This window comes from Dasypus novemcinctus, chromosome 9 (genome assembly GCF_030445035.2).
Source record: "Dasypus novemcinctus isolate mDasNov1 chromosome 9, mDasNov1.1.hap2, whole genome shotgun sequence".
NCBI classification, from domain to species: Eukaryota; Metazoa; Chordata; class Mammalia; order Cingulata; family Dasypodidae; genus Dasypus; species Dasypus novemcinctus.
This window is the reverse complement of record NC_080681.1, coordinates 59,391,911-59,413,787: the sequence shown is the minus strand read 5'-3', so window position 1 is coordinate 59,413,787 and position 21,877 is coordinate 59,391,911. Positions and strand designations below refer to the sequence as shown.

Sequence of the window (21,877 nt, the reverse complement as noted above, 5' to 3'; positions counted from 1 at the left end):
AACCAGCATCATGTCATCTGTAGATTTATCCCATGTGCCATCAAAATACTCATCTGAGTATTTAAGTGATCATCTTCATATGGTCATGTTCATATTAAAATATTCATGAGTTTCATGGCTCAAAGTGTTTTAGTTAATTATAACTCAATTACATTTTCTTAGCACTATATTTTATTATTAAAAATTAAGACTACCTATGTATTTATTCATTCAATAATTACTAAAATATTAATATAAAAATTAATATTGCCCAAATTGGAGTAATTAAATTGAAAACAAAGCTTTAAAATTTTATGAAATTTTGGTGGGACTAATATCTGAAATAAAATTGAGAAATGTAAAAGTAATGTAAAATGGAAATAAGCTCAGACTCTACGGAGCTAACCTTTTCCTCTCTAAAGAAATTAACTGAAGAAGTAAAACAGCGTCAAGAAATGTGCCAAAACAATTAAAGAATGAACAAGTAGGCTTGTCATCAACAGCTGATCAATTTTGGTTATTCAATTTTGTGTATCACAAAGATTTTCAAGGTTGTACTATGAAATTCATAAGTAAAAGATTTCCCAGTTGTGAGAGCTAAGGGGCTAGTAATAAGCCATGTGTGTTGCTAAATAAAAGATTTAAATAACAATGGAAGAATGTTTCTCAAAATAAAGTCATACCTCCTTGATGGATTGAAAATTCTAAATATTATTAAACAAGTTTGTTAAAGGAAAAAGAAATAAAAATAGTATCTTGAAGTACTGATGGTCTCAAAATTTAGGAAAAAATGTAATAACTGGCATGTCTCAGTGAAATATAACTAGGTTATTTTGATTGGAGAATATATTTTTAAAATTCACATTGGCTCTTTTAAATTTATTGATTAGAAAAAACACATTCACATTTATTTATTTACATTTTGAAACAGGTTCCAATCTGTTACCTTCCATTTCTGCAAAGTTTCTGAGAATAAAAAGTTTTTATTATTATGGTATCTTCCAGATAGTCTCATACAATTTCAGGATACTTAAAATGTAAAATTCTGTGCTCATTCTTTATTGGATTTTACAAAATAAGATAGATGGTGATGTTATGATTTTCATAGCATCTCTTTTAACCTCATTGGAAGACAACATTTAATAGGGTGCATATAGATAAATATAATCAAACTCTTATCCAAATTAGTGGAAAAAAGGTAATATACATAGTGAAATCATTGAAACAGCCTAAAATTATGTACTTGACATGAGTTATTGGAATTTGTTGCAGTTGTGCAAAAATATATGTTCTATTTATGTTAAAACTAATGTAACCGTTCCCTTAGCTCATTTCAACTGATCACCTCAAAAAGGATTCTGAAGTGGTTTAGGTCATTTTTGTGATTAAAATAATACATACGTACAATGGAAAATATCTAAAAATGCAAAAGGATTAAAATTTAAATCCCTCATAATCCCACCACTGAAAAAATTAACTTTTCAATGTACTTTCTTCTAATGTTTTTCTAGTTTTTCAAAAATTGAAGACAAGTACAAAATTTTAAAGTAATACATCAAGCACCTACTAACCAAAATGATCAAATGTTGCCTGTTTTGTATTCTATTAAGAGCTCTCTTTAAAAAAAAAAAAAAAAATGAAATAGAGTACTGTGGAAGTCTCCTAAGTTCCCCTTTCAAGTCCTATTCCAAGACTATCCTTTGAATACTTTGAATTTGGTGTGTATCTATTCCATATATTCTTATTCTGTTGCATATATGTTTTCTTTAATAGGTAACATTTTTAAATTTAATTGATTTTTGCTGTATGTGATTTCCATAATTGCTTTTTCATTCACTATTTTTTTTATTTTTATTTTTTATTGATTTTGTAAAAATATTACATTAAAATAATATGAGGTCCTATTCAACCCCACCACCTCCACCCCACCACTCCCCCCCCCCCCCCCAGCAACACTCACTCCCATCATCATGACACATCCATTGCATTTGTTAAGTACATCTCTGGGCATCTCTGAACCTCATGGTCAATGGTCCACATCATGGCCCATACTCTCCCACATTCCATCCAGTGGGCCCTGGGAGGATTTACAATGTCCGGTGATTGCCCCTGAAGCACCATCCAGGGCAACTCTAAGTCCCAAAGGCGCCTCCACATCTCATCTCTTCCTGCCATTCCCCATACCCATCAGCCACCATGTCCACTTTTCCCACTCCAATGCCACCTTTTCTCTGTGGACCTTGGATTGGTTGTGTCCGTTGCACCTCTATGTCAAGAGGAGGCTCAGATTCCACATGGATACTGGATGTAATCCTCCTGCTTTCAGTTGTAGGCACTCTAGGCTCCATTTCATTCACTATTGTTTGCAAGATCTATCCATCTTCATACATAAATAATTCATTTTCACTGTTTTATACTCTACCAACATGTGATTATATTGTAATTTATCTATTCCTTTATCATGCTGTTTATTTAAATTATGACCAATTTATTAATTTTATTATTCTGTAATGAACATTTCCTGCATTAAGATTTTTATATATTTAAGACCATTTCAGCAGGACAGTTGCCTAGAAGCAGATATGAAAGTTTTTAAAGCATGAGATACATATTTGAAAATGTTTTCCAAAAAGACTATACCAGTTTATAATCCCCAAAGCAGTTCATATAAGTGCCTTTCTCACAGCACCTTCATTAGTACTGAATACGCCAGGCCTTTCCTGAGTGAATTCACTAGTTTAACTGGATATGATTGACTTTGGGATGAAATTAAATATCATGAGAAATGATAGTTTATGAGTTAGGTTGCATATATTTCCAAGATCCACTTTAAAATTGTCTATTGATCATGAAACATTGTTGCTTCGTATTCATGCTGTAATTTTTGTTTTCAGTAGGCTACATATTGATCTGCTAAATATATTCTTTGTCTCTGTTATTATTAGGGAGTTTTTAAACTTTCCTCCATAGTACATTTTATTATATCCAGTAATAAAAACATTACTTTTTTTAGAAATCCAACATATGCTTTTTTTTATGTACTGGGTATTTGTGATCATAAACTATCCTCGTTATTCCAGAATTTCTATTTTAAACTGTAATATGGTTTCATCTTTGGAGCCAAGAGACCTGGGTAGCAATCACAGTTGCAGTTATGCAACTCTAATCAAATCATTCTCTTTTCCTTAGGAAATAACTATCAGTTATTCATCCATAAGTAAGACTATCCCTACCTTATTATGTTATTATATAGATTAAATGAGACCTTTTGAAATCGATTAGAAATATTTGTTAGCTTTATTATTAGTAACTTTTAAATAGTCAGGTAGTCGTGGATGTTTAAGGTTGCAGTAGAAACTTGTATGAGAGAGATTTAGAGGAACAGTTGGTCAACTTTATCTGTCACTTGATCTGACATGGCTAAGAAAACAAGTTATGTAGTGTGTCAGAGGCTGCTCAGATTCTTAGAACCTATGCGAGGTCTTAATTCCTACCCACACACCAAGACTTCATACTTTAGACCTTAACTAACGCTAACCAGAATTGCGACCTTATTTTGTCATTGCCTGAAACTACTCTACTTCAGAAATCTTAAAACTCTAAATTCTGCTCTCTCATTCCAACTTTCTGTCATTCTAGCTTTTTCCATCCCTCACTCCTACTGTACTTATCTTTGACTTAACAGAAACCTGAAGTATTCAGTTTCCTCTATTTTCAGTACCCCATCTGGCCCAGAATAAAATTATTATAATAATTGTCATTGATTGAGTTCTTTTGATTGTTCTTAACTCCCTCTTTGCTTCTTCTCGAACTATTCCAGTACGTACCACTCTCCCTAAGTGCCTTATGCATACAAATATCTTGCTCAACAGGTTACCTTGCTTCCTACTTCATCAAGAAAATTGGAGACCTGCAGGCTCTCCCTCAACTTCTGACCCTGCCCCTTATCCCCACCTAAACACTTACCTACGTCCACACCATCCTAACCATCTTCTCTGAGTGTCAGTGAATGAGTGCCTCACCCCTATTCAAGGCCAGACCCTCCTCTGCTATGAATATCATTTCCCTTTTCCCCACTTGGAATTTACCCCATTAATTTTATACTATTTTACATCTCTTTAATCTGTCAGCTTTCTTTTCCCTTTACCCCAATTTCTTCCCAGCCCCCAAACTTGTATCCGCTCGTCATCCAAATTGTACAAAGAATAGTCTACTTGTAATGTCCTCATTTCTTTGCTTCCTGTCTACTCTTCAATGTAACTACAATGTAGTTATCGTCCAAAATGGCTATCACCAAGACTGACAGTATCCTACTATTGTCAAAAAAAAAAGGGAACATTCTCATTCCCTTATTTCACTGAGCCTGTCTCCTGTATATGGTTCTCTTGTTTACTTCCTTAGTCTTAACACAACTCTATTCTTCTGATTTTAGTATTCTCTTACTCTCCTAGACTCCATTCCTCCTTGCCTTTTTTCTATAGTTTGCTTTTCCTGGTTTCAGCCCACAGATGTTCCTTCCTCACTCAGATATACTTCTGGTTCCTTTCACGTTCATCCACAGCTACAAAATGCCTAAGTTTGCATCCCCAGCTCAAACTGCTTCCCTAAGCTTTGGATTCCAATAGTCAACTGTTTACTGGACATCTCCACCTACATCTCACAGCTACTCATGATCAAAATTGAATTTGGTTTCTTATGCATCTACTTCTACCCCAGTATTCTGTATCTTCGTTCACATTCTAGGAAACTGGAAGACATGCATGACCCACTCCCTCACCTCCGTATCCAACCAGCAAGTCCTACCGATTTTATTATCTAAATATCTACTAAATGAAACACCTTCTCTTTATTCCTATCACTTTCCTTTACTAGCTCTAATAGTTTATCCATTTCCATTTTGTCTTTTTTCCAGTGGCTTTTCCCAAGCCACATCCTATTAAAAATTTTTTAGTGATGCCTCCTCACCAATACAATAAAGTAGACCCATCTTCTTTTGTTAGCATCATTTCCCGCTCCTCACACTGTATCAGACTTAAACTCCAGTAAAACAAACTATGTATAGTTCCTGCTCACACATCATGTTATTTCTCACCACTCCGCTTGTGGCTAAAGTGTTCGTCCTTTCCTCTCTACTTACTAGTTCCTTCTCAGCTCAGATCCATGAATCCTTTACTGATTCCACTTCTTTCTTAAGGCAAATGGATCCCTCTCCTTTATATTCCCTTGTCATGTGTTTACTCTTTATTCCAGAATCAGTCTGTGAGTTTCTTGAGGGCAGACACCATACCATGTATTATGACTCTAGTACATCTGGCACTTAGAAGTTATTTAATAAGTACTTACTAAATGAAGGTATGAATAAATTATACACATGTTATTTATTCATCCTTGTCATTATTTTCTTCATACACTGTCACTGTGTAGCAGAGACATTAGTGTTCACCAAACATTTCATGAAGTGCTCCTCCATTTCCCAGCCTTCTTGAACTTAGGCTGGGGCCATGTAAGTAGTTCTAGACAATGAGATAAGCAGAATTGACATGCCACTTACACCCTGAGATCCTTAAGTGCAGCAGCAAGTTTTCTACACTCTGTCTTCCTTTGCTCTAGCTCTTTGGGAAGTCTTGAGATGGTAGTATCACAAGATCATGGAGTAGACACCCACACCGATCATGTAGTGGGAATAAGAAGTAAATCTTTGTTGTAATAAGCTACTACAATTTCAGGATTAATTTGTTACTACAGCATAACCTTGTGTATCCTGAATAATGCACATCAGTACAAGTTTCACATCAGTTTCTGTCTTAGTACATATATATGTAAGGATTTTTTTAACCTGACACAGTGTGCAATTCTCTCTTCTCCGTAAAATCTGCATATCTAGGCTTCTGAAACACGAGCCCACATGATTGCTGTTTTCCAACTGGCGTGCCCTTTGCTAACTAGCCCTCTGGCACACTGCAAACAGGTTGTGCTTCCTGCCTTTGATATATGTTTTCCACCCTTGCCCAGCCTAACGTACAGGCAGAGGAGTTTGCTGCCTCTTCCCTATGATCTAAATGACAGTGGGAATATCTTCCTACATGCAAAAAAAAAAAATCTCCCACACTTATTCATACATGCCTCTGATTCCAGAGCAGAATGCCATTTCTCTAAATTTAGATTTATTAAATGAAACTTCTCCCAGAAATTCCATTCTTCCATGTTCCACTGCAATTACAGGCTAACAGTAGCAGAGGCTGTCTCCAAAGTAGTCCTGGATGTCTCTGAAGTCCTCCTAATGTATCAAAGCTGTGTGTTTACCACTACTACACACAATCACCAATATTCTAATGGTAATATTGGTAAAATTCCATTCTCTTTCATAAATGTTCTATAAAATATACTGGCTTTTCTTGTGTAGGTTATGAATTTTATTGTACTATGGCTATACCTGGTTGTTTCATTAATAATTTTTTCAGTTGTAAGAGAGAAAATCTAGATTCGGGTATAACTGAATTCCAAGCTAATATGTTGCCACAAGGATCTAATTTTTAACCCTACTTTCTTTGGGGAAGGATCCATCCCTTTTCTTCACATTTGAGGCTCTCAAGGCTGTGTGTTTCCAGTTTCAAATCCAGCAAGGAAGAGCAAAAGTCTTTTCAATAGAAGATCAAGTCAAAGATTCATTGTTTTGTATTGGTGCTGAACAGGTCATATGCCCTGAACCAATTTCTGTGGCCAGGTGAATACAATGTACTAATAAACTAGACCATAGTCACTACCTTGGAATGGTAGATAGACATCAACTTCAAGGGGAAAACGTGGCCTTAGTGGGGAAGGAGATAGTTCTAGAAAGAAATTAGGGAAGGGTTACCACAAGGAGGGTAAATGATGCTGGCAGCGGTGACATCTATCCTTGCTATATATTCTGTTGTCCAAAAGGCGGGATTAAGCAATAGTTCTGGTTAGGGTATCAATTTCTTTCTTTATGCACTATGTGGTATACCTCATCATATGCTATCTTTCCTTCTCTGAATGTCTCTAAGTTATTCTTTCCTCCACATGCTGCCTTGTATTTTAGTAATTTATAAGCGTTTGTCTCCCCCACTAGGTCATCAGCTACTTCAAGGCAGAACTGTGCCTGATATTAATGTGGACCCTGCATTTTACCTTTCACAGAGTACCTTTCACAAGTGACTATTGAATAAATGAAAGGATAAAGAGTAAATGGGTCTTATTTATGCAATTATTCCATCACAATGCCATAATGCTTCTGTGTGTGTGTCTAGTAGGTGCTAATATAGACACATAAATAATAAGTGTCTAGTATGTGCAAAGTACCATGTTAAGCAATGAAGATAGGAGAATATAGAGATTGCAGAATGGATATTGCTCTGCCTTTCAAAAGTTTATACTATACTGAAAAAGACAGACACTTATAAAATAATAAGAGTGCATCTTGGTTTGCAAGAGGTATTCTGACAAGTACTGTGTAATGGGTTGGCTTAACAGGTATTTATTGGCTCATAGTTTGTAAAGCTAGAAGTTCAAAATCAAGGCATCAACAAGGCTATGCTTTCTCTAAAAAGTCTGCATTGTTCTGGTGCTTGCTTGCCATAATCCTTGGGGTTGCTTGACTTGCCTCTCTGCCTGTAGCCTACATGGTGATTTCTCTCTTCTAGTTCCACTAATTTCCCATTTCTGATGACTTCTGTTTCTGGCTCCTTAGAAAGCTTTCAGTAATACAGATTAAGGCCCATCCTGATGCAGTTGGGTCACACCTAAATAGGATTTTAGAAGATACAATTCACAAATGAGTCCACACCTTAACTAATAATATATCTTCATTTACAAATGGTTTCACAGCCACAGTAATGTGTATTAACGTTAAGAACATGACTTTTCTTGGGATAGATAATTCTATCTGCCACAGTTTGTAATAAATGCTACAAAGGATAATTGTCCTATGTTAAAGGAAGAGTGTAACCAGGTAATAGATCTCAAACTTTATTATTGTTGTTCATTGATTTAAGATCCATTCTAGGTTGGCTGCCTCCAGAACTAACAGTTTTGCTGGTTGTCTGTTAAACCTGGAGTTTCTTAGAGGATTAATATTAGAGCTAGGAAATAAAAGCTCAATATCTAAGGAATTCCATCTTATGTTTGTGGTGAGAAAACTTTAATTAGGCTTTCTTCTCCTCTCTCATGTCTCCCAGCCTGAAGTTCTGGATCAAATACAAAATCTAAGGGAGTTATGGATGGATAATAATGCACTTCAAGTGCTCCCTGGGGTATGTAAGTTTTTATTATGCCATATCAAATACTTATGTTAAATATAGATTGTAATTAATAATAATTTTAACATCTCAGTGTTTGCAGTTCAAACTAAAACGACACTTGTGAGGAGTCTTTGGTCTCCAAGTGTTTTTCACTGATTTGTTTTTGAGTATTTCATCTTTTGTGAGAGTGTAGATATTTAAAATGCATAAAAGATTTTTCTTGTTTTCTTAGGAGTGTATTTACTATTTTCTAAAAGCTGAAAAATTTGTGTTATTATATTGAGAAAAGGATTTCTATATGTAATACCAAGTGTTAGTTTTGCAAAATCAGCTTTCATCTTAAAAGTAAGTAGTTAATGTTTTCTGTTCATACTGTTGGAGATCTTCCACAAAATAAAAATCACACTTCCAGATCAGGAAATTTCCAATAAAACCCAGAAGAATTTTTTAAAATGGCAAGGATCATAAAGTATTAATAACAGAAAGTTAAACTAGAGGCAAAATCTTTCCTGAACTAAAGGGCAGTTGAGTGGTATCTCCCGAGAAGTAGGTTTATCAGTCAACTCATTGAGTGTGACTATCCTGCTTTTTCTCTTCAGTGAAAGAATAGCTTATCATAAAGCACTGCCCCTCACTGCCCATAACACATGTACACAGGTAAGCATGTGCATTCACACACACAGTAACCCCATGGGTCCCAATTGGGATGGCCAATGCCAAACCCCTTGCATTCGGTGAGTAGCAAGAGCAGCTGGCTATGTAATAATTCTTCAGCCAACATAGATGCTACAGATGCCTGCTTCCAAAGCCAACTTTATTGCTCTTTTGAACTGACATTAAAAATGTCTTTAAATGATTGCAAAGCAGCTAGAAGGAAGAAGCACATTCTCTCTTTGAAAAAGCATCAGAGTACACAAAGGAAAAGAATTCTGGAAAATGATAAGGGAAAAATAAATGCTTTCTCCCCTTGTCAAAATGATACATTTCTATTTTCATCACAGGCACAAAGCAAAAAAGCTTGCACATCTTTTATTTATTGATTTATTCAAAAACCATCTTCCAATACATCTCTATGAATCAGGAACTATACTAGGTGTCAGAGTTACAAAGTAATATATATTAATACAATGACCTTGCATTTGAGGAAATCACACATAGCAGGTGAGAAAAATCCAAATTCCACTACACATTGTACAATCTGATTTGTGCTAATCTTCAAGGTATGTCCAAGTCCTGGGTTAGCCCAGATAAGAGACTCATCAATTCCCAGTGCAGAGATTGATAAAGACTTACACCAGGGCCATGCATTTACTATGCATAAAGAATTTGGTGAAGCAGACTGTTTGTCTAGTTAGAAAAGTTTATATCTGCTTCTTCAATACATGCATTTATTTAAAAATACATAACAGAGACCATGTACCAGGCATGATATAAGTACTTTACAGATGAAGACTCATTTACTCCTTATAACAATCAAATGAAATAGATTCCATTCCTTCTCCATTTTATAGATGCGCAAACTGGAACACAGAAAGAGTAATTTGCCCTTGGTTGCACAGCCAGTAAATGGTGGAACTATAATACAAGCTAGCTCCAGAGGCTGCTATTAACTATGACACTCCAAAATTTTGTCTCTAAAGAACCTATAGAAGGCACAGAGAAGAATTAGGTTCATCTTCTTTTCACAGTATTTCTGTTCATAAAATCCAACCTTGCATATGAACTCACATCTCAAATTTTTTATTAAGACATTTAAGTGGAAAGGTGGTGATAAAAATCTTCTGCAAAACAGATGCTGCTGCCTAATTTGTCTATTTTGAAAATAGATGTTTCATACATACCACTAACTTCAAATAGATGTCTAACTTTAGTTAGTACATTTGAATTTCATATTTTCATATACCCCACATGGGAATACCCCTTGTCTCCCTGCTCTAAATAGCTATGGTTTTCTGAATGTTAGTGCTGGCAAAAGCTATTATACCTAGAAACACATGCTTTGAAAGGCTTATCTTGACTGCAATTCGTGGCCCTTATCTATCTGTTTCACAGTATAATTAATCCTAAGAATTTAGTGTCATAAAACATAGGAAAAAATAAGTTCACTTTTTTCTTAGTTCATGTATCATAATAGGTTAATTAATAAATATTTGAATACTTTTCAAGCCCGGATATCATTTTCCCCTCTGTTCTTCATAAATCAGAGAGGCAAATGATAATGATCAAATATTCTTCTGCATAGCTCTGTCATGACCAGCCTATATTATCACTCTAAGGACAGTAATTAAATATGATTAAACTGTGCATTGAATCCATATTTATTTTCAAACAAACTTCAGTATCTTCTTTTTCTTGTTATAGCTTCTGCCTGTTTCAGTTGCTTTCCACTGCTCACCTGCACACTCTTTTATGCCCAGGGGTCTGGGAGCAGTGTTAGGTATCATCAAGGACTCTTGAGACATTGGACTTCAGAGGCATTTGCAAGTCCAGACTACTATTGCCTTTGTTAGGTGTTTGAAAGTGAAGGTTTAAAAAGGCTTGAAAATAAACACCAAGCTGTTACTTTGCTTACAAAGAGAATGCTAATCAACTGCATACCAAAATATTGAGTTACCCTGGAAAGAGTAATGAAGAAACTTCAAGGAGGAAATAAATTTCTCATGATAAAGGAAATAACAAACATACATATCAATTCTTTAATTGCTCACTAGAAAAATTTGCAAACTAAGGGAACATAATAGTCCATTGGAGTGGAAACCTGTAAGTAAAGTGTCTGTATTTTCTGATTAACTTAGTTCTAAGTATGGGGGGAGAGTCAGCATTCTGGCCTGACTCACCCAAAATATTCTGTTTCAATCCTGGCATCTATTCAGCTGCTCCAAGACTGTGCTCATGCCCTCTGCCCACATAGTGAGGTGAGGGAGCAGGGCTGGGGTATTAGCTAGATTTATTTGGAAGTTATGAACTAGCATTTTGGTAAAGGGGGCTTTGAAATCTGGTAACAGTGAGTTTGAATTTTAGCTCTATCCCTTATTAGTTGGGTGACCTTGAAATATTACTTGTAGTGGACATTTGCATGTGTCCTCCTTCAGGAATGAAGGATTTACTCTATTCTCCCAGCTTCTGGGAATGCTGATTGCGGCGCTCCAACCTCTACAACAGCTGCTCAATGAAAGAGAGCCTCCTCACTCAGGGTCACATCTCCGTTTTTCCCAGGCACCCTGCATCCAATGACCAATCTATGTAGGTGTATGAGATCCTGACCCCTTCTCCCCTACTCAGGACAACTGTAAAACCATCCTAATTTCAATGCTCCTTGAAGGGTCAGCTGAGGACCTTCTCAAGACTCCCTCATTATCCAACTTCTTATCTGCCCAATCCTGCTCCTTCACTCCCCATCTGTTCCTTGCCACATGTGTTGGTCCTAAGAGCACTCTCATAAATTTCTGCCTTCACCCTGCTTCCCAGGGAGCCAAAATTGAGATATTACTTAACCCCTTAACTTCAACATGTGTTAAACTGCAGCCTCTGATTCATGTAAGGCCTTTAAACAGCTGGCTTCTTCCTATAATCCCAACTTCATCAGTGTATTTGGCTTGATTGAATTTTCTACTCTTCTTCAAATGAACCATGAATGTACATGCTGCTCTTTATTCCAAGTACAGGTTCTTCCCTTCTTGACTGGCAGTGTCTTCCAATTTTTAGCATCCCTCTTGTGTTTTGGTAGCACTCCCTGCGTTCTTCCTTTATTGCACATATTGCAAGATATTCCATTTATTTGTTTACATGGCAGTTTCTTGCACTACTGCAAACCCTTAAGGATAAAGACTGTCTTTATCATATTGTTTTCTAACATATAACACAGTTATAAGTTAGTACTTAGGAGGTCCTAAAAAAAAGGCTGTTGAATAGATAAAACATTAAATCTGCTTTGTGGGATAAAGTCCAAATCACAATTTAAAACCTTTCTTATGCATTTGAAATTGTAAGGATCAACATGTCCATAAGAATTGTGTCAGTGGCAACTTCGGTCATCTATTTTTTTAATTCAGTGGCAATTTTGAAATTACATTTTTGTTTTCTTTTAACAGCCTTATTGAGATACAATTCTTAAACCTTAAGATTACACATTTACAGTATACAATTAAGTGTTTTTTAGTATATTCACAAAATTGTGCAACCATCATAATAATCTGATTTTAGAACATTTTCATCATCCCTGAAAGAAAGTGAGAACCCATTAGCCCACCTCCATTCAACTCTGCCAGCCGTAATCTGCTTCTGCCTCTAGAGATTTGCCTGTTCTAGACATTTCATATAAGTGGAGTCACACAATATGTGATATGTTGTATCTGGTTTTTTCATTTTGCATATGTTTTCAAGGTTCATCTACATTGTAGCATGTATCAATATTTCATTCCTTTTTGTGGCTGAGTAAATATTCCATTGTCTGGATATACCACATTATATTTATTGATTCATCAATTGATGGCCATTTGGATTGTTTCCAATTTTTGACTATTATTAATAATACTGCTGTGAACATTTGTGTAAAGGTTTTTGTGGACATATGTCTTCATTTCCTTGAGAATATATCCAGGAATTTCTGGGTCATTTCATAACTCTATGTTGAACATTTTAAGAAGTTGCCTAATGTTTCTAAAGTGACTGCACTGTTTCACATTCCCACCAACAATGTGTAAGTGTTCCAATTTCTCCACATTCTAGACACAATTGTTATTGTTGTAGTTGCTTTTAAACTAAATTTTACAGTGTTCTGATTTTCCAATTCTCTATTGATTGTGAAAGTTTCTCAACTAACCCTGAGTTTATGCAATGTCATCAAGTCTATAGGGAAGTTAAAGATGTTGGTATACCTGGATATGTCAAAAAACAGAATAGAAACGGTTGACATGGAAATTTCTGGATGTGAAGCCCTAGAAGACCTCTTACTGTCATCCAATATGTTGCAGCAGTTGCCTGACTCTATAGGTGAGAACATAATATTTTCTCATGAATGTTTTTGTCAAACACACCATTTTCTTTTTCAGTCATACAGTTTATAGATGTGGGAAATATACTGTTGGTCTTACTGATGTCAGTAAGTTAGCAAATTCACCATTCAAAATTATAAAATAGTATTTTACAACTATCTTAAAATGAAATGCTATCTCTAATTGTCAAATTCAAGAATACTCTCCTATTAAAATGATCCTACTAAAGTATTAAATTTTAAAAACTATCAGACCTCTTAAAATGTAAAATGTTACTGTAAGGAGTATATATCTTAGATTTAGAGTACTTTGATAACCGCATATGTATCTTCTTATCACCATAGAATTATAGTAGCTTCTATCCATAGAATAATAGTAGCTTCTATCCATAGAATATTGCTATATTCTATTTATAATATTGTTGTAACATTGCTATAATTTAGGAATAACATGTCAAAATGTATAATAAATATTAAATGTCTTCTAGTTCTTAACAGAGGGCATGTCTTTAACAGGATGTTAAAATTCATGACAGCAGATAATTTGTTAGTATATAGCAAGCACTCAATACATATTTTATTTATAAAGCAAGAAAAAATACAAAATGAGTAAAATAATAAAGGAATATTTCCATATAAATAATGCAGAAATATTTCCTTTTGTATAGGAGCATTAGTATTATTATTAATGAGAGGACTCAGCTAGGAAGACATTCCTCAAATTACTTAACTCTGAAATATAATTTTTTATATACACTGAAATAGATATGTTATATCTTCTGGAACTTTAAAATGCTTCTAAAAATTAAGTTACAACCTAAGTCAAACTGAAGGAAGACTAGAAGGCAATGCAATTTCCCACATATTTTCTTCATATTTTATAGTTTCCACTTTCACCATCCTTTCAGGCTATTGATAGAGTGCACTAGCTTTAGCACAATCACAAGCTAGCTTTTCTTTCTTTGTAGATTTGCTGACCTTCTGATTTACATGATCACATATTTTATAACTGTAGTTCTCCAAATTGCTCCATCTGAAGACTCATCTGAGAGCTTTACTAAACACTTTCACATTTCCAGACTCTTTCTCTGGAAATTCTGATTCTTAAAATCTGTGTTACATGTTCTGATCTATATTTGGGCTAAATATTATAGGCAAACCTTTGACCAGGTAAGTTTAGGAAATACTGTTGTGCTTTTTTTTTTTTTTTTTTTTGTCGTAGCAGCTAATGAAGTATATTGGTTAAAAAGAGCATCTTCTGATCAAGATGGGAATCATCAGTCCACACTACTCCAAGTACATAGTGAGGTTAGAGAAACTGCATATATTCAGCTAACTTATTTTTGCTCATTGCTGTTTCTTCAGAGCCTAGAACTGTGCCTCACATATGGTAGGCTCTTCTTAACTATTTAGTAAATAAAAGAATTTAACCTTGCGTTAGAAGGATAAACATTTACCTGAGGCAGAGATAGAATGAAAAAACTCCAATGTGCCCAGGCCTGCTAGGCTGTGTATTACAAACAGCAGTGGCAGTCACAAGTTCAGCTCCTGCAGGGAAATAAACACTAGAAGGATCTTAAACATGAAAAGGGAATTGGCACTTGTGGGGATTAAAGCAAGAACCCATTTTCTGTGAGGAAAAACTGAAAAAACCGACAAGTACAATGTGGACCTAGGTCAGAAGGACAGAACAGATTTGGACTCACTGCTTGCTGAAAACTAGGACAAGCTGGTTTGAACTGGATCTGCAAATTCCACAGGAGAGAAGAACATCAAGTTGCTCATATAAAACCTCCAAGGTTCTGAACTGCAGAAATTTGGGGGTTTGGTGGAGGTAACCAGAAAACTGCCAGACAGGGAGAGGTGAGCATAGGTAAGGAAAAAATATTTGCTCTCACAAATGAGCTTACAAACAAAATTTTCAAAGAAAAACTAATGCTGTTACAACAACCCAAAACTCAAATAAATAGGAGAATTTACTCCAAGGAAAACAAATTATCAAGCACCATGAAAATGATTTTAAAGTAAGTATATATAGATTCCGAAATAGATGAAAAGAAGTATAACACTCATAAAAATAAGAATTTATAAAACAAAAAGAGAAAAGGAACTATGAGTAAGAACACGTGGTTATGAAAAAGAAACAATTCAAAATAATGGAAATAAAAGCATCACATAGTGAAATAAAAATAAAACTTGATCAGCTGTGATAAAGAGAGAATAATATAATCAAATATAGAATTAGGAAATTTGATATAGGACTGAAGAATTTACACAGAACAAGCATTTTGAGACCTTCTAATGGAAAATATTAAAGATAAGTTTATAGGTTCAGAGATTGGAATGGAAATTGCAACTACTCTTATGTTCAATATGAACTCCAGAAATGAGGAAAAGAAGGAATGGCAGACAGAAAATATTCAAAAAGGAAATGTTGAGGTTATATTTTTTCCAGAGTTAAAGATACTAGTAATTTCTCATAAAACTTCACAAATGGTATTAAGGATAAATATAGTAAATTTCCCCAGGCTCACTGTTGTGAAACTACAAGGAAAAATTAAAAATTTCAAAGGCTACAGTAGAGCAAAAAGTGTTTATCTATAAAATATGAATTAGAAAGATGGCATAATTCTCATTAGAAGCAAGAGATTCTAGCCAGTGGACTAATGCCTTCAAAATACAGAAGGACAATAACAGACTGGAATTCTATACCCAACACTCATTCATGAGTGAAGACCAAATATATACTTACATATATATGTTTTTTTAACATATACAAAGTCTAAGAGAATATATTCTTAAAAGATGTACTTAGCTCAGAAAATAGAAAAAAGAAAAGAAAAAAATCAGAAGGAAGGAAATGAATGCTTAAAGCAATGATAAGCAATTGATTTGGTAAATTAAGTTGGTAGATCCAAATAACCAATGATGCCAAAGAATAACTTCTTTATAAATAAAATGTTGAAATAAAAAGTATCAAAGAGAGTTGTTAGAGGGTGTTAAAGAGTGCTAAAGAATTTATGTCATTCAGGACAAGACTAGAAGTACTGAATAACTTTAGAATTTGTAGAAAATATAAATATGTAAGTTAAAAATTTAAATGTATCTCCTTAAATAGAAATGGAATCTGTGGTGGATTGGAACTGTATGTACCCAAGAAAACCATGTTCTTAAAGTTAACCCATTCCTGTGTGTAAGAAACCATTGAAAAGTAGGACCTTTTGATGATGCTACATAATACTTGATGAGATGAATTAAGGTGTGACCCACCTTCATTCAGGATGGGTCTTAAGCCTATTACTGGAGTCCTTTATAAGTGGAAAGAGTACAGAGAGAGGCAGAAAGCAACAGAAGCAAGAAGCTGAAATCAACAAAACTCAGGAGAGATGAGAGAGACCAGATGATGCTACCATGTGCCTTGTCATGTGGCAGAGGGGGCAAGGATTGCCGCAATTTTTTTTTCAAGTTTTATATGAAGAGAACTACTGCCATCCTGACCTAAAAGGGACAGGAAAGGGACAACCTGAAGGAAAAATCACTTCAAAGGCAGAACCATGGAGGTCTGAACTGAAGACATCTCACACCAAGAGTGTGGATCCACCTGTGTGTGTGGAAAGGGTAAGTCTGTCCTGGCACTGGAGAGGAATTGTGAAGATTCATACTAACACAGATAGAGAGTTTTAATGATCAGCTTCTTTAGATAGCAGGGAGATTCAATAAGTTGGGGAAAAAAGTATATATGTATTTTTTTTTAATTTTTTTTAATTTTTTAAAAGATTCTTAGATTACATAAATGTTACAGAGAATATATAGGGGATTCCCATATGCCCCACTCCCCACACCTCCCACATTTTCCCACATTAGCAACATCTTTCATTAGTGTGGTACATTCATTGCAATTGATAAACACATTTTGGAACATTGCCACTAAGCATGGATTATAGTTCACATTGTGGTTTACACTCTCTCCCACTCAATTCTGTAGGCTATGGCAAGATACATAATGGCCTGTATCTGTCATTATAATGTCATTCAGGATGATTCCCAAGTCCAGAAAATGCCCCCCTATTATACCTGCTTTTCCTTCTCTCTATTCTCAGAACCTCCAGTGGCCACTGCCTCCACATGAATGATATTTTTTCCATTGCTAGAATCACAATAATTCTACAGTAGAATACTAATATGTCTACTTTAGTCCATAGTCCATTCCCCAATCCTGAGGATTCTGGGATGGTGATGCCCACTCCACCTTTAGTTGAAGAGGGGCTTCAATCTGCATGGCCAATGGATGATACTCTCTTGCTTGTTGTTGTAGATGCTCTCAAAAAGCTAACCTTATTTACTTAGTGGTTAAGGATACAGGCTTTGTACTCAGATCATCTTAGTTTAGATTCTGGCTCTTCCATCTTACTAGCATGTGACCTTAGATAAGTTACCTAAAGTCTCTGTGCCTTAATTTCATCATCTATTAAAAGGAGTAGGAATAGTACCTGCATCATGGGATGGTTTGGAAGAATAAATGATCTAATATTTGTAAAATTGGTTAGCACTTTTCTTGGCATGTAGTAAGCACTCAATCAATGTTAGCTGTTATAATAATATAAAAATAATTATTATACTCTTAGATTTGATGAGTACATAGATATCTGGTTTTCAAAATTCAGCATATATAAAATGCCATGTAAACATTAGTTATTTTTAATAACAGATTAATAATTAATAAATATATGCTAATTATTTATATGTAAGGAGCTAAACTCAGTAATTTTTTTCCCTTTTTCTTTCTCTCCATTACTTCTTATTTGGGGTTGTAGAATGAAGGGATGGGAAATTGGGGAAGTACACAAAGAGACAAGGAATAGGATCAAATCCCTTTGATTCTGTAGGGGAGAAAAAGAAAGTCAAAGCAGATATGATATAGAAATATAGTAAGTGAATTGACTTATTTGTCAGAAGAAGATAAGACCCAAGAGGGTGAGGCCGATGGCCTAATTCCACTCTCGGGACAATCAGATTCCTACAGAACCTCCAGAATCTGTCCAAAGAGTACTCCCTTCAATGGAATATGAGTGGCAAAGTAGTCATGCCACACATGAGTGAGGTTCCTTTAAATCCACAGGCATAAAACAAACAGGTAGGCCCAACTTGCTTTAACTTAATGATGTAGAAGCTTCTGTCAATTGTCAAAGCCACTACTTCATTCTCCAGAAAAGTCTTTTGCAACCTTTTGGCCTCCTCAGTCCCTAAACTGTATCATGGTTTTCTAACTACTACTTCAGACCTGGAATCATGATCCTCTTAAAGTTTACTGTGAACTGGCTTCTTGGTATTTGCTCAGCCATCTCTGACAGAGCCTAAACCCCTTGAGACCCAGTCAAGTGATTTCAGACTGACAATCTTACTCTACTTCTACAGGTGGATGGATCAATGGACTGATCAGACTACCAAGTCATAAAAAAATTAGCTGTGCTTCACACTTCCTTCTCCCCACCCCCCCACTTTTGGCAAACAAGCTCAGATGTTCTTCTATATTTCCAAGGTTGATATTTTAACATCTATGCTAGAGAAGCTAAAATAATTCAATCACCCTTTGAGCATAGATGAATGTGGAAGTGATGTACAGACTTAAGAGATAAATTACTGCAATGCAATTGTTCTCTTTCCCAGATGCTCCTGTTTTTGTAGTGTATCTTGGGGGCACACGCTGATGTATTAGCTGTAAATATGAGAGTATTTGTTCACACCAGTCCAATAGTGATAACATTTCTTCCCACCTCAGTAGAGATTCTGAGTGGTTCTGAAGAAAAACAAGCATACTGTAATTAAAATGCAACAACAGCTTTTATTTCAAACTTTTTGTAACTTACTCTATGACTTTAAGGAATCCTCAAAACACTTGAGTCAGGAAGGATGTAGCATAATTTACAGTAGTGAGCTTCAAAGCATGTTCAGAAAACACTCACTTTACTAGATAGTCTGTGCACACACATGCACACACACATGAATTCCACAAATGAGTTTGGAGAGTCACATTGCTACATTAAAATTAAAATGTAATTTTAATTTTAAAATTAAAAACTTCTAGAAAACTGCATTAAAGAGACCTATTTAATTTGGCATTTTCCCCACACATTTTACCATGGAACCTCCTATATGCACCAGAAAATGTTTTTTGCAGAACACAGTTGTTCAGATGTAAAGCCTAGGTTCAGATATAAAACAAAATTTAGGAAAAGAGAATTGCATTCAAAAGTTAATGTTTTGCCCTTGGATTTTGACTATGTAAGTCATACTGATTCCATAGATTATGCTATAGCTGAATAAGGAATTCGATTATGCCAAGTGCAACTGTTATGGAATTACTCTGTGGCTCTTGCTCATTAAAACCCTAGTAGGAGAGGAAGCAGTAAGAGTGAGGTAGGCATAAATCAGCCAGTCAAGGATAAATAGTTGTAACTTCAGTTCTTGGCCAGTTCTACTTAGTATTAAAAAATGCAAGTTTTTGTGCTTACTGCTGATTTAAGCAAAGGATTTATGCTACCAAAAAGAGTATGAGGTCATATGTTGAAACTTTCCAACTTCATAATTATAACCTCTGTATTGCAATGTCTCAGTATCCTTTCATTGATTATCAGGCTTAATTCAGATTTGTTTCCAATTTGCATCACAACAGGAGTATTAGTTATTAGTGCTTAGGAGTTAATCACCAGTCTGCACCCAGAATGTCCAGTGATTTAAGTGAATTTTTTGCAACTGGAAGGTGATAACCATAACCAGGCTAATACTAAAATAACAGTTTGTAGGTTTATATAAGCAAAGTGCATTCATCACCAGTGATTCCTTTTATTGTGTACACCTCATTTCTTGCCATAAATCTGCTTTTATGTATTAATAAAACTTCTTCTCTGTTTTAGGACTGTTGAAAAAGCTAACTACTTTAAAAGTAGATGACAATCAACTTACAATGCTACCCAATACGATTGGAAAGTAAGTGCCAACATTTCATACCAGTCAGCCTCTCTAAAGCCAGAAAGGAAAAGTTATATTGTTTTTCTATTTTAAAACATTAACTTCAAGAGATAGCAGTATTTGTTTTTCATACAGCAACTTATTTTAGACCATGTTTTATTTATTTATGTATAATATATTATATATCTTATATTTAATTTTACATCAGAACATGACATTGACTCTTAACTAGATAATTTCATATGAAATACTTACCCATTAATCTTTTGCAGAGTGAATACCCAGTCCTTCAATTGTACTCTTACCGTCTATATTTTCCAGATACTATTGATTTGATGTTTTTTACTGAGTAGCAGTTCTAAATTCACTTGATTATTTCTTTTGGAAACAAACTGATTTTTACAAGCCTTTTTAGTATATGTATGTTGGCATTACACTATTAGTAACATTTGATACTTACAGTTTAATGTGTTTTTAGGAGTAAAGAGAAAAGCATATGCCTTAGCTAGCATTTTAAAAAGCTTCAAGATGAAGGTCCATCACTGCCTTTTAAGGATAAAATATACTCCATTATTTTGGGAGCAATTTATTTATAATTTTATATTGCCATTATATTTTGTTCACAACTCCATAAGAAATATACATGATAAATGATTCACCAAAATGTTCTTGTTTACAACTTGTGTAATGTGAGAAACTAATAGAAGCTTTCTTCCTTCTGAAATTATTTAAGGCCATGTTTTAGGAATCTTGCCCCACATCTAAGTGTGAATAATTCTAACAATCTTTAACAGATCTGGATAAATTAGGGAGGGGGAAAAACTCACTTTTTAAAAACAGTTTTATTAGGTCTAATTAGCATACACTAAACTGCACATATTTAAAGTCTACTATTTGATGCTTTGACATTTATACAGCTCTGAAACCAACACCACAATCAGGATAGTGGACATATCCCTCACCCCTAAAAGTTTTCTAACACCCCTTCTTTCTGCTCACCTCCTGCTCCACTCCCAATCCTCAGGCAACTACTGATCTGGAAAGCCTCACTATTAAAAACTGGAACAATTTGGCTAAATTTAAATTCAAATGTTTAGACCACAGAGAAATAGTAAAAGTCTCAATAATATTTAATATTTTTAATATCCATATGATATAGTATGTTGCTTTCTATAGTCATTGCATTTTCTCCAGTGTAGAGTAGAAAGAAATTTTCTTTCTTTAAGGGCACACAGAATAATTCTCTTTATCAGTCTGATACTTTTGAAAAGTCTTTCCATCTAATTATATTCTATGATACAGATCTTTCTTCTTCAGGTCAATGCTCAGGGGAAATTGAATTTAACTTCATTTGTTCCTACTAAGGTCATGAGGGGTATTTTGCTACTTATCTTCACATATCTTACATAAAATAATTGAATTAGATCTTAAGGACAAATCTAAAAGATTTGATAACCTAGACAAAGAAAAGTTGCTTTCTCAGTAGGAAGTGGAACTCTGACATTGGTCATCCTGAGAATTAGCTCTTACCAATAGATTGGAGATTTTCAGCCAGAATGTTGACCTCTTAATGCTTTCAAATGTTGAAACTTTTCCCTGTGGTAAACTGGAATTTCAGTTTTGGCCCATGACCAACTTGGAAATATGTGTGTCCTGAGTACCTGGCACACACCAG

The 21,877-nt window shown here is 34.8% G+C and overlaps 1 protein-coding gene across 3 annotated transcripts in view; it reads left to right on the top strand.

The window, feature by feature from the left end:
* The window catches only part of LRRC7 (leucine rich repeat containing 7), a 641,808-nt gene that overhangs the window by 471,944 nt on the left and 147,987 nt on the right, over nucleotides 1–21,877 (top strand). For all 3 annotated transcript variants that reach the window (XM_071217384.1, XM_071217382.1, XM_071217383.1), the window contains 3 exons: nucleotides 8,178–8,252; nucleotides 13,088–13,232; nucleotides 20,148–20,220. In XM_071217384.1, the coding sequence (XP_071073485.1) occupies nucleotides 8,178–8,252; nucleotides 13,088–13,232; nucleotides 20,148–20,220 (293 nt within the window). The remainder of the gene's footprint in view (nucleotides 1–8,177; nucleotides 8,253–13,087; nucleotides 13,233–20,147; nucleotides 20,221–21,877) is intronic.